The sequence below is a fragment of the Rosa rugosa genome, chromosome 3, assembly GCF_958449725.1.
Source record: "Rosa rugosa chromosome 3, drRosRugo1.1, whole genome shotgun sequence".
NCBI classification, from domain to species: Eukaryota; Viridiplantae; Streptophyta; class Magnoliopsida; order Rosales; family Rosaceae; genus Rosa; species Rosa rugosa.
This window is the reverse complement of record NC_084822.1, coordinates 55,001,212-55,017,109: the sequence shown is the minus strand read 5'-3', so window position 1 is coordinate 55,017,109 and position 15,898 is coordinate 55,001,212. Positions and strand designations below refer to the sequence as shown.

The following is a 15,898-nucleotide window of genomic DNA, read 5'->3' as shown; positions in this document are numbered from 1 at the left end:
ATAAATATAATTCCATTAATGTACAAGTATTTAATTCCTTATAATTAACAAGGAAGAAATTATAAAGATCATTTCTATCAGATCAATTATTCTGATTCATCATAAAAGATAATAATAAACTTTCTTATTTTTTCTTTGAATTTAATTGTGTAATCAAATATTTTCATTTTTTTTTTTTTTGACAAAGTTATAGAGATTTCATTCAATCTCAAAGTTAGAACGACACTTACAAATAATCCCCATGTGTTTGTACCCTACATCAGTGGTCAAACAAGTAAGGGGAAAAATTGTATCATCCACTAGTACATTGTCGCTCAAATATTCAAGAGCCTACACTACTACAAATATCAGCTTACACTAAGAAAACTATCTTGAATCTCCCTTCGTCAATGCACTCAATTGTGGTACTCTAAAATATCCATTAACTTGGTGTAAAAAGAAACCATAGCAGTGTAGACTTATGCTCACTAAACTAGCAAGCCTAACCTAACGGCACCAAAAAAGTGCCATAGTTCCTTTAAAAAATAGGGGGTTATTGGAAAATAACACAAAGTAAATAAAACTTAAAATACAGCCTAGCATAGCCCAAGAATAACAACACCCAAAGCTCAAACATGACTGGCCCGATCCAGTTCAAGCTTCCGCCCTTCTGAGTTGACCAGTCGCACCCACACTAGAAAACGGAACTGGCACAACGACGTTGGACCACCCTCACCACCACCGCGTCGTCAGCCACGATCAAATCAGAACATATCGTGATCCCACGCGCTCCAATCCTCCAGCAGATCCTCGTCGCCACAGCCAAGTCGAACCCGGACAGCGTTGTCGTTGCCGGCCGTGACCACTCAAACCTCTAAGGTCCCGAACCCGAGCAAATCGCTCAACCACCGTCAAAGCCACAAGTATTACAATCCCGAAAGCCAAAGGACAGTAGCAACCATCCCCGTTCGGCAACAGTCTAAGGGTAGTGCCAGCACTAACAGCCCAAGGTTAGCAATCACAAATATTTTCATCTTTTTTTTTTAAGTAATGGTAATTCCATTGATAATAGCGCATGCCAAGAATGCCATTACATACTCATCCGCTGACACATAACAATGGCCAGACAATATTTCGTGGAGGAGCCACAGTGGTACATAGGATAGACCTACTATATTAGAACTTATCGCTCGCAAAACAGCGAGCCTATAAGCTATGAAAAAAACATAGCAAATAGACAAGCCGAAACACTCGTTGGGTTCCTAATACACGGGAATATAAGGTAATTAGACAAAAGCTTAAAACATAGATTTGGGTCAAGAGCCTAAACCCTAGCCCAAATAGAAGTTGATGGACTAAGGTAGAACTCAGCCCAAACAATTAAGCCCAATAGGGCATACCAAGGAGATCTCCAGGCCCAACAGCCTGATTTGGGCCCAGTCCGCCGTCTTCTCCATCAATCCGTCGTACGGCCCCTGCCGGCAGAGTTTCGTCCGATCCATTCCGACGACAAACGTCGTCAAGATCCACGTCCCCATGGCAGCGAGCGATCCACTCGCTCCTAGCCATGCCGCCGACCTGCATCGAACTGAACAAAACATCCCTGATCTGGGTTCCTTGACTCCGCGGCCCAACTCCCTCGATCGAAACCATGGCGGCGCCATCAGTCCAAGATCCAAACCGCCACGACCTCGCATCATCTGTCGCCCAAGCCACGCCGCCGCGACCTGCATCACAACAGACCAAAACCATCCCCGATCCCAGCCTTGCAAAAATCACACCGCCATCGATCGAGTTCCATGACGCCGGCAATCCAAGAACACCATCAACGGGGACGAATGCCGGCCCAGACAGCACGACCCCCACCAGCTCTACCATCCCAGCCAAATCAAACTGACATAACACCAGAGAGAATCCCATGGGCTGTAGTTCGCCCGTCCGGCAGCAAATCCCATGACAATCGGAGGCCCGAAGGCCAGGCCGACGTCCTGACGAGAAGAGATTTGCAACCGGGAGGCCTTAGGGCTTAGGGTTTAGGTGAGAGAGAAAACTCTTATTCCAATACAAATATTTTCATCTTGAGTTTACTTATCCACATTTTATTCTTCTCATCATACTGTAAATTCTAGGATAATAACTTTTTGAACAAAAATAACATAAATGTAATAAATGAGATATGAAATGTAGGAACCATTTTGGTACAAGAATTAATTTATATTGATAGATGTAATAATCCTATGATTTTTAACTATAATGGCCAACACAAGGCAATCTTTAACCCAACCATCTAACTGTAGTCTTGTGTCAAAGTTTGAAATTAAACATATGATTTTCAAATATCAACCACTTAGTTATGAATCCATGTAAGAACGTCAATGATCAACAACACTTACCTGCAACATTATTAGCCAAAAAAAAAGGTAAGAAGAAAATAAATAGAAGCCGTTGTCGAGCCAAGCTGTTTAGACTTTAGCCAGCGCGGCCCATCACCTTGAATTTCCCAACGGCTTTACCGAAAAATTTATAATGCCAATCCTCGCCAGGAGCCGCAATCACCTACTCCCTGCCGAAATTTGCCCAACAAAATCTCACCCGTCTCCATTACAAACCTCCAATCACACCACACCACGTCACCAAACTCCCCTTCCCGCTCTCTCCACGAAACACTGTAACCGTGTACTTCCGGGACCCGCCTCGTCAACGGCCCAGATTGACCGCTGCGATTGCGGAGCAATCATACCCCACACGTTATAAAGTCCCATCGAACGCGTTAGAATCATTTCCTTCCCTTTTTTTTTTTCCATCTTTCCGCTGCCGTTTCGCTTAGATTCTCCGACCCCGTTTCGCGTTTCGCCGCCGTGCCTCACCTCCTCTCTCTCCACCGTCGATTTCCGCGGCCATGTCGACGGCGGAGATGGAGCAACTGACCTCGGGAGCGAGCAACCGCATCATCCCGCTCCTCAAGGCCCTGAGGACCTCCCTCCTCTTCGTCCACACCGTCTTCCTCTCGCTGCTTCTCTTCGTCTTCCGCCGCCCCCGCCGCCGCTGCCTGTCGGAATCGCTCACGGAGTCGACGGCCAAGAAGCGGAAATCGGCGTGGAGGAGAGAGGAGGAGGACACTTTCAGACGGAGAGCTTTGGCCGAGGAACTCCACACCGGAGACGGAGACTGCCGGTTCCGTCGCGACACCTTCTTGTTCTACGGTGTAAGGCAAAGCGCCTTATTCTGCCGCTCATGGTTTCCGGTCTCCGGTAATCCAAGGTAGAACTCTTCTTTTCCAATTTCGCAGTATCACTTTTTTCGTATCTCTTTCTGGTTTAGGCGTAATTAAACCGAATAATCAGGTCGAACTGTTCGGAGTCTTTGTTAATTTAGGGTTTCTTAATCGTTGTTCGGGGAAAATTTTTGGTGTTCTTGCGGTTTCTTTGATTCTGTATGGTCCTCTGAGAAGTTATGTATTGTAATTTCAGGGCTATTTTGGTCATCATACATGGGCTGAATGAACACAGTGGAAGATATGCTGATTTTGCGAGGCAACTAACCTCATGCAACTTTGGGGTTTATGCAATGGACTGGATAGGTAGCTATTTTTTTCAAGATATTGTTAATTTGAGCTCTTTTAATTTTTAGTTTAAAATGACAATTATGTTCTGGCTTTGGAAAGAGAGTAGTTTAATGATATATGTTCAATGGATTTGAGAATAGTCGAAAAAAATGAGCAAGCTGTTTTTAAATTACTGTACTAGAATAGAACCTGTCACTCAGCCAACGAAGGATGTAATCTTCTGTCATTCTTGTAATAACAGTTATGCTATGAGCTAACGCTGCTACTTAATTCTCCATGTTACTCTTGATGAGTTATTTTTTATACTAAAGGATTTCGTAAGTTGTTAGAACTTAGAACTGTATTTATAGTGTTTTCTTGTTCCTTTGTGGCAGGTCATGGTGGCAGTGATGGATTGCATGGCTATGTTCCTTCACTTGACCATGTTGTTGCTGATACTGTAAGTTCAATCTATATTTCCAGTTTATTACAGATCATGCATCTTTAAGCCGGCACTGGTATACCTTCATTCTTAGTAATTTGGAGTATTTGTGATTCTCTATGTAGGTTGCATCATTCAACTACATATGTGATAAGCTTAAAGTTTTAACAGTTTTGAGGTTTCTGTTTTATAGGGGGATTTCTTGGAAAAGATTAGATTAGAGAACCCTGGAGCACCGTGCTTCCTCTTTGGTCACTCAACTGGAGGAGCTGTGGTTTTGAAGGTAAGTCATTGAAAGATCTATTATGTTTGGCTTAATTAATCTTTGTATTAAAAAATCTAAATTGTCGAACTTTTGTGTAGGCGGCAACCTATGCTAAAATTGAAGAAAAGGTGGAAGGTATAATACTGACCTCACCAGCTTTGCGTGTTAAGCCAGCACATCCAATTGTTGGGGTAAGGTCTTCACTTCCTTCCTTCCAGATTACATTAACTGTATGTTGAATGCTTCAACTTTTAGGCAAGTTTATCCTTCCCTTAAGAACTCCTTTGAGCTCTGTCAGTCCATCAGCTTGTTTTGGGTGGTACAAGTGTTAAGTGTTAACTGATGTTGATTGCATGTTGAGCTTTACTTATTGGATTCATGGTTGGTCACATTTTAAGAATATTTTTTCTGACGTCTTGGTCTAGGCTGTGGCTCCACTTGTTTCTTTGGTCGCTCCCAAGTTCCAGTTTAAAGGTGCAAACAAAAGGGGAATTCCAGTATCTAGAGATCCTGCAGCACTGGTAGCCAAGTATTCCGATCCCCTGGTCTATACAGGGCCAATAAGGGTCAGAACAGGCTATGAGATATTGCGTATCTCTGCTCACTTGACGAGAAACTTTAAGTTTGTGACTGTACCCTTCTTTGTTCTTCATGGGACTGCTGATAGAGTCACGGATCCTCTGGCCTCTCAGGATCTGTACACAGAGGCAGCGTCTGAGTTCAAAGACATAAAGCTCTATGATGGTTTCTTGCACGATCTCCTGTTTGAGCCTGAACGCGAAGAGATTGCGCAGGATATAATTGACTGGATGGAGAAGCGATTAGGTGCTGGCCTTGAAGACGTTACCAACTTTGCATAAGTTATTTGCCCCACCCCATTTTTGCCCAAAAAAAAGAAAAAAATCGGGGAGTTTTTTAGGCCATATACACGCATGTCCTTTTTTATTTTAATAAGTTGTTTGAAATGTACGTGGTTTGCTCATCATCATCATCAAAACTTGTATTTGATGACTGAAATGTTTATAGGGTATAGCTTGTGATCGGCAAAATGGTTTGTCACTTTTATTTGGGACCTCCTGCCGATGTGAAGATGATGTTAGGTGTCTTTAGAAAAGTGAAAGTCCTCTCGAACAGTAAATTCAACTTCCAAGGTTCCTAGCACATAGCACATTCTTGATTTTGTTCTTGTATTTTGAGTTTCTCGTTATATATAATACATCAATGACAACCACATAGCTGAACTTAATTAATTAGTGTGTTGCATCAATCCTTTTCTGTATTTTGGCTTGTGCAATCCTTGTTCTAATTGACGATAACAATAGATGCCTGTATGCTAACCACACGTACCGTGGGCGCAGAGTACTCTTGTACATCAAACTATCACATAGATGGATTTTTGTTCACAAAGAGGTTAGCGTTTGCATGGTACAGGAAACTAGGAAAGAATTAGATTGTATACCATACGTACATGGTGGCCGGTTGCCGTGTTCTTCCGGTGTTTGTGGACCATACCGCCATACGTACATGGTATAAACAAGTTATTCACAATACAGTTTGGAGTAATGTTATTTTCATCCGCGACTGTGAAATTATTACAATCCACTCACTCCAACACCGTAGTGATTAGTGACCACACCAACTCTTTTGAAAAGGACTTTAAGGACAGTAAAACGGCGCCTTAACCATCTGGTATGCAATCGAAAGAAGGCAAGCTTTAAGCACAAAGTTGAAGGCAGTAATTTATTGCTTATCAGTTTTGGTGAACCAATGGGGGGGGGGGGGGTGGGGTCACGACTCATGAGTCATCAGCACAAAACTCAAAAAGTCAATCGTCAAATAGCATAGGATTCTTAGCTAGCATAATCTCATTGGTCTACCATTTCGATGAAAATTGGAAGGAGCAAACGACCAAGTAAAAGAGAACTTGATACGAAACGTTCAGATCGGAGACATAGATTGTCAGAGAAACTAAACAATATGAAAGCAATATATTGGAACCCCATGACTAACAAATCCTGAGTTCATGGGATTTCCCTAAAGACTTGGTAAACACCAACAAACTCCTCGTAGAATAGTTATTCAAAACAATTAACAATTAAAAGACTTATCAAGTACAACATTCTGGTCTTAGAATCATTACAGAGACCACAACAATATAATGAGCAAGAACACAACGTAAATCATCACACGGTAGCACTAGTACTAGACTGAAGAGCATCCTCAATCTTCTTTGCCATCCCTTGTAGACCCGACTCACGATAAGACTGAAAGTCCTCCAATCCCCACCCTTCGACCGGATCAGAAACAAACGACCACTCGATCATGCACCCTTCATCGTCGTTCATCACCGGAACCAGTTGCATGGTTGCAACATACGACTTATACCCCTTGTTATTCTCAAGCATCTCGTAGCTGAAGCAACGTTTGATCGGATCAACCGCGATCAGCTTCTCTTTGGCCCACATTACGGTGCTCTCGTCGTTATTAGTAGCCGGTCCGGCGCAGCAGCGGATCAGGCCCGGCTGGCCGGGGACTCCCTCGACTTGGTAGCAAGTTTCAAGGCCTGGGAAGACTTTGTGTAAGTTGCAGAAATCGGCAAGGAAAGGCCAGACCTGTTGTGCTGGTGAGCTTTTGAGCTCGGCTGAGGTTTTACCTTCCCATTTCGGCTGTGCTTGAACCTCTGATGCCATGAGAAAGATGCAGAGAGAAGTAAGAGAAAGAACTGTGAAAGGGAGAAGGCTATCTAGCTCATTGCAACCACATAAAGCTTCTTCATATATGCTAGCTAAAAGGCCAAAGAGCAAGCGATATTGGATTTACAAAAACAACATTATCGGATTATCCTGTATAAGTATACATGGCATTTCCAGAAGGAATCATTTGATACTCATTTCTTCCGAAAATGCCAAAATATATGCATTTTGATATGTGAAACAATTAACAATTGATCCGAGTCAACTGATCACATGTTTTTGGAAAGGAAATGAAATTAAACTATGCAATAATTTCACATATCAGATATGCTAATCCTGCACCATGGATGGTCTACATTACAGGTTGTAAGTTAAGGATTCTTGTGTTCCATTAATCAATTTCGAATTCACTCCATTTTCCTGGTCTCTTGGTGAAGAGAAATGAAATTGCTTGATTGAATTAAATCATTGATTATAAAGAAGAACACATATTTAAACTACTACAAGCATAGAGATGCCAAACAAGGTGTGGGAGACAAGATTTTTGTCTTGATTCATTTGCTCCAGATTTGTCTTGGCTCGTAGCATAAGGATGGACCAGCATGCTTGTGAGCAGAGTGTAGAATTGCTTCGCTTGTATGTTTGCTAGGATTGCTGGTATGCTGATATCAGATTTCAATCCTAAATTAGGATTATGCTTAGTGTCCAATCCCATACACTTAACACATGGCACATGCGTCCTTCTCAAATATCAAACTATATTATTCACTTCATATATATATATCTATACTATTATTAAGAGAAGAGGCTTTGTTAGCCAAAACTGAAAATTTTGACAGATTTAACCCTGAAAGATTAAAAAACTTTGACAACAAATTAAATCACTAGGGTAAATAGGACAATTATAAAATAAATTTTATTAAGAAAATTGAAAAGAAATTATCCCACAACCTCCCATTTTCTCTCCCACTATTTTCTCTCTGCAATAACTACCCACTAAATCTATTTTCTTTTGCAGATAACTTTTTTTTTTACAATTAAAATTTTTCTTACTTGGTGGAGCATGTGATTGCAGACTAGTATATACTAACATTTCTCCATACATGCTCTGCATGTGCAAGTTATTAATTTTTTTTTTTCAGAAAATAAAAAAGAAAAGAGTTGGTTATTGTAGAGAAAAGAAAATGGGAGAGAAAAAAGTGGGTTGTGGGTATTTTTAAATTTTTTTTTAATAAAAATACATTTTGTAAATGTCTTAATTATCCTTGTGATTTAATTAATTCTCAAAGTTTATTAATCTTCTAGGCTTAATTCTGTCAAAATTTTAGATTTTGGCTAACAAAACCTCTTCTCTTAATAATAGTATAGATATATATATATATAGAGAGAGAGAGAGAGAGAGGATTTAGATAGGATCTCCTTGAATTTGAAATGTGAGGATGTTTTTATTTTTAGCATGTAGTTTGATAATCTAAACTATTCATTCTCTAGATACACACACACATATGAATCCTATAAAAAATTAGCCAAATCAGAAACGTTTAACAATTTGATTAGCACAATATTAGTTTCAATTTATCTAACGAACTATATTTGTTCACACAATTTTGAATGATAAAATGATTATGGATTTGGTTACTTTTTGTAGACATAATAATTGCAATGAATCTAAATGATCAACGATTGTAATCATTGAATTTGGTCATATCTGAGTGTAAAATATGAAAAATCCTCAAATTCTTAAAGTAATGAAATCCTCTCTTTGCTAGTTGGTGCTTGTTAAAGCAAATAGAGTAGCTAATTGTGCACTCTTTGCTAGTTGGTGCTTGTTAGAATACAAGTCTCCTGTAGAGATTTCTGATATTATTTCGGAAAAAACTCTAGATGCTTATTGTAATCAGGGGTTTAGGCTCAATGTCCCCCCCTTGTATTCGACAGTTTCATTAATCAAGGCTTGAGGGCAGCCGCACCAGCCCTTTATTCAAAAAAAAAATAATAATAATGAAATCCTCTTTAAAACGGGCACGCACACACATATATATATATTGCATATCTCTGCTTACTTGACGAGAAACTTTAAGTACAAACTGTATCCTTCTTTGTTCTTAATAGGACTGCTGATAGATTCATGGATCCTCTAGCCTCTCAGGATCTGTACAGAGAGACAGCGCCTGAGTTCAAATACATAGAGCTCTATGATGGTTTCTTGCACGATCTCCTGTTTGAGCCTACACTTGAAGAGATTGCTCAAGATATAATCGACATCGACAGGATGGAAGCGATTAGGTGCTGGCCTTGAAGACGTTACCAACTTTGCACACGCAATTTGCCTCACCCCATTTGGGCCAAAAAAAGAAGAAGAAGAAGAAGAATTGGGGAGTTTTGAAGCAGTTAGGCCGTATACATGCACGTCCTTTTAGATGTTAAAAAGTTGTTTGAAATGTATGTGGTTTGCTCACATCATCATCCTCATTATGAAAACTTGTATTTTATAGACTGAAATGTTGATAGGGTATAGCTTGTGAACGGCAAAAATGGTGTGTCACTTTCATTTAGGAGCTCCTGCCGATGTGAAGATCGATGATGATATATAGGTGTCTTTAGAAAAGTGCAAGTCCTAGCGAACATTAATATATTCATCTTCTAAGTATGTGTCTTTAACACATACTTGATTTTGTTCTTGTATTTTGAAATTCTCGTTATAGATAATAGATCAACGCCCAACCATGAAATGGCTGAACTTAATTAGTGGGTTTCATCACCTAGGCTACCAATCCGGCCTTTTCTGTTTTTTGGCTTCCTAATTGACGATATCGATAGATGCGGAGATGCCTGTATGCTAACTACACAGACTGTTGGCGCAGAGTAGTCTTGTATATGTGGTCCGCGGCTTCTTTCAATAATCTGTGAAGGAAAACACCAAACTATCACATCGTTGGATTTTTGTTCACAAACAGGTTTGAATTACATGGTACCTTGAACGCCATGTTTATGTATAGTTCCAGAAAAGATTAGAGTGAATTGCTTTTCACAAGAGTTTAGGGTAATGTCATATTCATCCGCGAATACTCAATCCACACACTCCAACATCCTACCAACTTCCGAACCCTTCCAACTTGAGGATAGTCAAACGGCGCCTTAAGCGTTTTAAGCACAGATTTGAAGGAGTAAATTGATAATTTGGAACATGATAATTGGGTACCAAAGTAAACTGGCGTTATGATCAATGGCAGTGCCTTTTTACTAACTGACCAGTTATGCATACTGAGTAAATGAATACAAAAACTTCTCTAATACTGTTTTCTGTTGGGATGAAAAACTTCTCTAAATTAAATAGAGTTGTATGTCAGCACGAACTCAAAAGGTCAATAGTCTATTGGATGCTTGGCTAGCATATATAGCATTGGATTCTTTTCTCATCAGTCTAGCATTTCGATGAAAATTGGAACAAGCAAACGGCCAAGTAAAAGAGAACTTGATACGAAACGTTCAGATCAGAGACAGTGCTCTTAGAATCATTACAGAGACAACAATACAACTAGCAAGAAAATGTAAATCATCACACGGTAGCACTAGTACTAGACAGAAGAGCATCCTCAATCTTCTTTGCCATCCCTTGTAGAGAAGACTCCAAATAAGACTGGAAGTCCTCCAATCGCCACCCTTCGTTCGGATCACAAACAAACGACCACTCGATCATGCACCCTTCATCGTCGTTTATCACCGGAACCACTTGTATGGTTCCAACATACGACTTGAACCCTATGTTACTCTCAACGATCTCGTAGCTGAAGCACCGTTTGATCGGATCAATCGCGGTCAGCTTCTCTCTGGCCCACTTAACGGTGGTCTCGTCGTTATCGGTAGCCGGTCCGGCGCAGTAGCGGATCAGGCCCGGCTGGCCGGGGACTCCCTCGACTTGGTAGCAAGTTTCAAGGCCTGGTAAGACTTCTTGTACGTTGCAGAAATCGGCTAGGAAAGGCCAGACCTGTTGTGCTGGTGAGCTTTTGAGCTCGGCTGAGGTTTTGCCTTCCCATTTCGGCTGTGCTTGACCTTCTGATCTCATTAGAAAGATGCACAGAGAGAAATGTGAAAGGGAGAAGGCTAGCTATCTAATTGCAACCACATAAAGGTTCTTCATATATGCTTTGGCTAAAGAGCTAGCGATATTGGATTTACAAAAACAACCTCATCCTGTACGTATAATGTGCTAGCGGGGCACTTTGGATGGTTTGATACTCATTCCTTCCGAAAATGCCAAAATACATGCATTTTAATACGTGGGAACCAACAATGTTGTTTAGTTATTGATCTGAGTCAACTGATTACATGTTAGGAAAAGAAATGAAACAAAACTCTGCAATAATTTCTCCGATCAGATATGCTAATGGTGCACCATGGATGGTCTACATTACAGGTTGTAAGTTGAGGATTCTTGTAACAGAAGGATTCCAGTAATCAATTTCACTCCGTTTTCCCAGTGTCATGGCACGTGCGTGTTTTTCGAATATCAAACTATATTATTCACTTTACTGATATATAGAGTAGACTAATAGCTAGAGGCAAACTTACATTCGTGAAAATACACAATATAAAAATATAACGATATATACAGTATAAGTAATATCAAATAATTAAGACTACTGTTTAGTCCCTGAAGTATGCATTCGTCCTCGTTTCAGTCCCTGTCTTTCTAATTTAATCTCAAAAGTCCCTGAACTCACAATTTTCAATCCAACTGGTCCATTCCCTCCATTTCCTCCGGTTGCTCGATGATGTGTCAGTTATGTACTTGCCAGCTCAGCGCCACGTAAGACACCGATGTGTAAAGTGACGAAAATGCCCATGGCCTCTATTACAATAGTTTCAGACCTAGCGTGAGAGAACTTGAGGAGAGAGAAAATAGATATGGGTTTCTCTTTCTCCTCCACCAGTGGATATCTGGCACCGTCGTGCCTCACCTCCACCACCATTGTGCTCAGGGGCCTCCGACGATCCACTGGCAGCCTCTCCGTCATCAGGCGATGCCCAAAAATAGCCCACGCGCCATCGCGGTGAACACCCAGACATTTTCTCTGGGCACCCACGACCTCTGCCTCCTTCGCTGGCCTTCATAACCACCCAACATTGGGTATCACTTATTTGAACAATACATCCTACACCCTCTCCTCTCACAAATCCATCTCCCCTTTCAACCAAGAAACCGGGTCAGGAGGAAAGAATCAGGCTAAAGTCTGAAACTGACTCTCCAGAAATGGAGAAGAAGCAAGGGTTCTTCTCTGCTCTTAAAGAAGAGGTGGTTCGCGGCCTCAGCCCCTCTCGCTCCTGCGCCACCAGCCCCGTCTGCTCTGGCTCCCCCATGTCGGGTCTGCTCCGCCAGAAGAAGCAGCACAGCCACCATGACGGTAGCGGCCACGGCCAGCTTGTCGCACAACCGGAGCTGTTGATCGGGAGATCTGGGAGCCTCAGGCCGGTCATGGAGGGTCCGCATCAGGACGGCGGGGAAATCTGGGTGTCGAAGTTGGTCGGGTCGAGTCTGGGCTAGTGGATGCGCGCTCTCCCGGACTCTTTAGGTGAGTTCGATGGCGCAGAACAACCGAAGGTCTAATCTGAGACTCTTGCTTGGAGTCATGAGAGCTCCGCTCGCCCCCCTCCACATTAGCATCTCCGACCCTCTGCCTCACCTCAGCAAGGACACTCCCATCGTAAGCTTTCACAACTCCTCTGGTTTTCTTCTTCTTTTTTTTCTTTTTTTTGGTTTTTTGTGTTGGTTGGGTTTGATTTGGCTGGTCTAGTTTGAATTGAGGAAATCCCTCTCAGGTTTGATTTGCTTTGAGTGTTTGTAGTCAAATTTTGGAAGAAACTGAGGCCATGGGTATTTTCGTCACTTTACACAATCGGTGTCTTACGTGGCGCTGAGCTGGCAAGTACATAACTGACATGTCATCGAGCAACAGGAGGAATGGAGGGAATGGACCGGTTGGATTAAAAATTGTGAGTTCAGGGACTTTTGGGATTAAATTAGAAATGTAGGGACTGAAACGAGGACTAAGACATACTTTAAGGACTAAACAGTAGTTAGCCCAATAATTAATTAGTTCAAATGGTAAGAACATGGCACATGGGAAGATTCACTAAAGGATTGAACGTCTTCCATTTTCCAGTCTCATGGCACATGGGTCCTTTTCGAATATCAAACTATATCATTCACTTTACTGATATATAGAGTAGACTAATAGCTAGACTGCTAGAGGTAAACTTACGATCGTGAAAATACACAATATAGAAATATAACGATATTTACAAGTAACACAAAATAATTACTTGGTTCTGTTGAGAATGTGATAAAATATAACTCCCACATTGGAAAAATATAACTTTGCTTATGAGTTTATAAGGGTTTGGGCTACTCCATCCATTGCCAATTGGTTTTGGATGTGAACCCCAGATTACTTTAAAATGGTAAGAACATGCTCGATCTTCTTTGCTATAGATTGAAGAGAAGATTCACCAAAGGATTGAACGTCTTCCATTTTCCTGCCCTCGGTCGGATCACAAACAAATGACCACTCGATCATGGAACCATCGCCGTTTATCGGAACTACATGCATTATTGCTACGTATGACTTAAACCCCATGTTACTATCAATGACCTCGTAGCTTAAGCACCGTTTGATTGGGTCGATCATCAGTAGCCTCTCTTTGGCCCACTTGATGGTCGACTCGTCACGATTGCTCGCAAATCCGGCGCAGTATCGAACTAGACCAGTTTGGCCGGCGATTCCCTCTAGTTGGTAACATGTCTCGACTTTGGGGAATACTTTGTGTAGGTTGCAGAAATCAGCCAAGAGAGGCCACACCTCTTGTGCTGCATGGCCATTCACCTCAGCAGAGGACTTGCCTCGCCATTTGGGCTGTGCTTGTTCTTCCATAGAGAAGGAAATACAAATTAGAAATCAAGGTACTAACATGCATGAAAAATATAGATTTCTATCTAGGCTTTGAATTCTCATTACAACCCAAAACACATCCTCTATATATATTGGTTGTACTCGTTCACCCATTCTATTCAGGACTATTTCAACAGTAAAATATTTATATTTCCTTGTTTATTACTTAAAGATGCAGTTTTGACCAGGTCAAGGCTATAAAGTAATTGAGTCAACTCACAGATGTTACAAATAATTAGATTTTTAAATAAGTTTTTGCAAGCAATCAAAGATTTTATAGAAAAACATAAAACCCAATTTTTATAAGTTTCATTCAAATAAGGACAAGAACCTTATGCTCAAGGAGAATGGAGCAGGCTTAATCCCTAATTTTGTATGTGTAATTACGAATTAAAACATTTTTTGTAAAAATGACTGTGATGCCACTATATATAGGTGGACTAACCCCAAAACAGGGGTTTCCTCTCTCTCTGATGTAGTTTCTTTCTCTTCATTTGATAAAAAAATACGGAGATCGGCTAGAGCTGTGAATTGAGGATTTATGGTAAAACCTGAAGAAGATGAGCAAATCAACTTTCATTGAAGACTACTAATGTTCGTAGAGGTAAGAAGAGATTTTTTTTTTCCTTATTTTATGTCATTCTTTAGTAATTTGGCATGAGATGACAAAGTCAACTATCACTTAAAAAAAAAATTTAATGCAAATTTTAGAGGTATATATGAATAAAAGCTCCTTTAAATCCATGTCTGAATTTTAGAATTGTAAGAATTTGTTCTTATGAGCATGATTTGAAATTTTATGGATGTAATAATAAAATGATCATTTATTAAGTTTTTTTTGGTAGTTTGCTAAAGATTTTAAATGTTATCTCAAAAGAAAAAAAAAACTAATATTATACACTGCAAGTACATTCGTCCCCATTAAAGGTTTATATTGACTTTAGAATTATTAATTAATCAAAAATCATGAATGGCGTTAATTTGCATTCTTGCATATTGAAAGATTGGGTTTACATCAATTAACTACAATAATATTGTATTACTTATTTTGTTTTGGCAGATGCCATATTGGTTTTGTTTAGTTCATATGTTAAGTTTGAGTGCGTTTGACTAAGCAATAAAACAAACATCAGTTTCATTCATTATTATTGTATTGATCATTACAAGCTAATTAACCCCGATTACTTAATGTCCAAGTGCATCCTCCATTCTCTTAGACATGGAGTATAAGGAACTTTTCAAAACCAACCCCTCCGACCCACCGGTTCAACTACCGTCATCAATCCTAACCGTCGATGCATGCGACTTGAACCCGGTGTTACAGTCAACGTAGCTCAGACAATCGAACGTTCAGCGTCGAACAATATCTTCTTGGAAAGCTAACACCGTTGGATGGGATTGAGGAACAGATGCAGAATCTGATGCAGCCGGACTCACCATTGGTGCCGTGGATCCCATAGCAAGTGCCTAGGGTTTGTAACCAGTTATGGAAGACTGGAAGTTGAAGAAGTCTTTGAACAGTGGCCATATGTGATTTGCCCTAGCCTTGTTAGCCTCGCAGAAACTTTGCCTTCCCATTAATTTTTTCATTTTTTGCAACTCCACGAAGTAAGACCAAACCTGATGATCACAAAGAGTAAGATTTGTAATAGTCGGTGAGGGATCAGCCTAATTAATAGGGACTTAACTATGGACATAGTTTTTTGTTCTCATCATCGAGTTGTAAGGACATGGTCTCACATAAGTGCATAACACGAGTTGTCGATGTATCACTATATTCATACTTCATATGTGTTCATCCTATCAAAACATAACATTAGAAATAAAGTTACATATATATGAACATGTATAAATCATGAGGTGCATGTACAATTTTCTATTTTTTCAAAGGTTTTACAAATTCAATTCTCTCTTCATTTTGTTAATGGTCGTTTACAAATTGATCGTTATTTTGAAATCATGAGGTGCATGTACAATTTTCTATTGTTTCAGAGGTTTTACAAATTTAATTCTCTCTCCATTTTG

The 15,898-nt window shown here is 40.4% G+C and overlaps 4 protein-coding genes across 4 annotated transcripts; 1 reads left to right on the top strand and 3 right to left on the bottom strand.

Moving 5' to 3' along the window:
• Positions 1-2,756: 2,756 nt before the first annotated feature.
• LOC133738727 (uncharacterized) lies at positions 2,757-5,480 on the top strand. The gene is made up of 6 exons (XM_062166314.1): positions 2,757-3,240; positions 3,450-3,559; positions 3,919-3,983; positions 4,159-4,248; positions 4,329-4,421; positions 4,656-5,480. The coding sequence occupies exons 1-6, from the start codon at positions 2,879-2,881 to the stop codon at positions 5,088-5,090; spliced, it is 1,155 nt and encodes a 384-aa protein (XP_062022298.1). The 5' UTR covers positions 2,757-2,878; the 3' UTR covers positions 5,091-5,480.
• A 666-nt stretch (positions 5,481-6,146) lies between these two features.
• On the bottom strand, positions 6,147-7,383 carry LOC133740983 (lachrymatory-factor synthase-like). The gene has a single exon (XM_062168914.1). The coding sequence runs from the start codon at positions 6,918-6,920 to the stop codon at positions 6,414-6,416; it is 507 nt and encodes a 168-aa protein (XP_062024898.1). The 5' UTR covers positions 6,921-7,383; the 3' UTR covers positions 6,147-6,413.
• Positions 7,384-10,381: 2,998 nt separating this feature from the next.
• Positions 10,382-11,054, bottom strand: LOC133739139 (uncharacterized). The gene has a single exon (XM_062166864.1). It carries the CDS (start codon positions 10,987-10,989, stop codon positions 10,483-10,485), a length of 507 nt encoding a protein of 168 aa, XP_062022848.1. The 5' UTR covers positions 10,990-11,054; the 3' UTR covers positions 10,382-10,482.
• Positions 11,055-13,303: 2,249 nt separating this feature from the next.
• On the bottom strand, positions 13,304-13,897 carry LOC133736669 (lachrymatory-factor synthase-like). The gene has a single exon (XM_062164257.1). It carries the CDS (start codon positions 13,853-13,855, stop codon positions 13,373-13,375), a length of 483 nt encoding a protein of 160 aa, XP_062020241.1. The 5' UTR covers positions 13,856-13,897; the 3' UTR covers positions 13,304-13,372.
• Between the last annotated feature and the right edge of the window lie 2,001 nt (positions 13,898-15,898).

What these genes read in the sequence shown, in the direction of transcription:
- LOC133739139 (XM_062166864.1), bottom strand. Translation starts at nt 10,989, where the DNA reads ATGAGATCAGAAGGTCAAGCACAGCCGAAATGGGAAGGCAAAACCTCA.
- LOC133738727 (XM_062166314.1), top strand. Translation starts at nt 2,879, where the DNA reads ATGTCGACGGCGGAGATGGAGCAACTGACCTCGGGAGCGAGCAACCGC. An exon ending in TTATGCAATGGACTGGATAG is followed by an intron (nt 3,560 to 3,918) that starts GTAGCTATTTTT and finishes CCTTTGTGGCAG; the next exon opens with GTCATGGTGGCAGTGATGGA. An exon ending in CAGCACATCCAATTGTTGGG is followed by an intron (nt 4,422 to 4,655) that starts GTAAGGTCTTCA and finishes GTCTTGGTCTAG; the next exon opens with GCTGTGGCTCCACTTGTTTC.
- LOC133740983 (XM_062168914.1), bottom strand. Translation starts at nt 6,920, where the DNA reads ATGGCATCAGAGGTTCAAGCACAGCCGAAATGGGAAGGTAAAACCTCA.
- LOC133736669 (XM_062164257.1), bottom strand. Translation starts at nt 13,855, where the DNA reads ATGGAAGAACAAGCACAGCCCAAATGGCGAGGCAAGTCCTCTGCTGAG.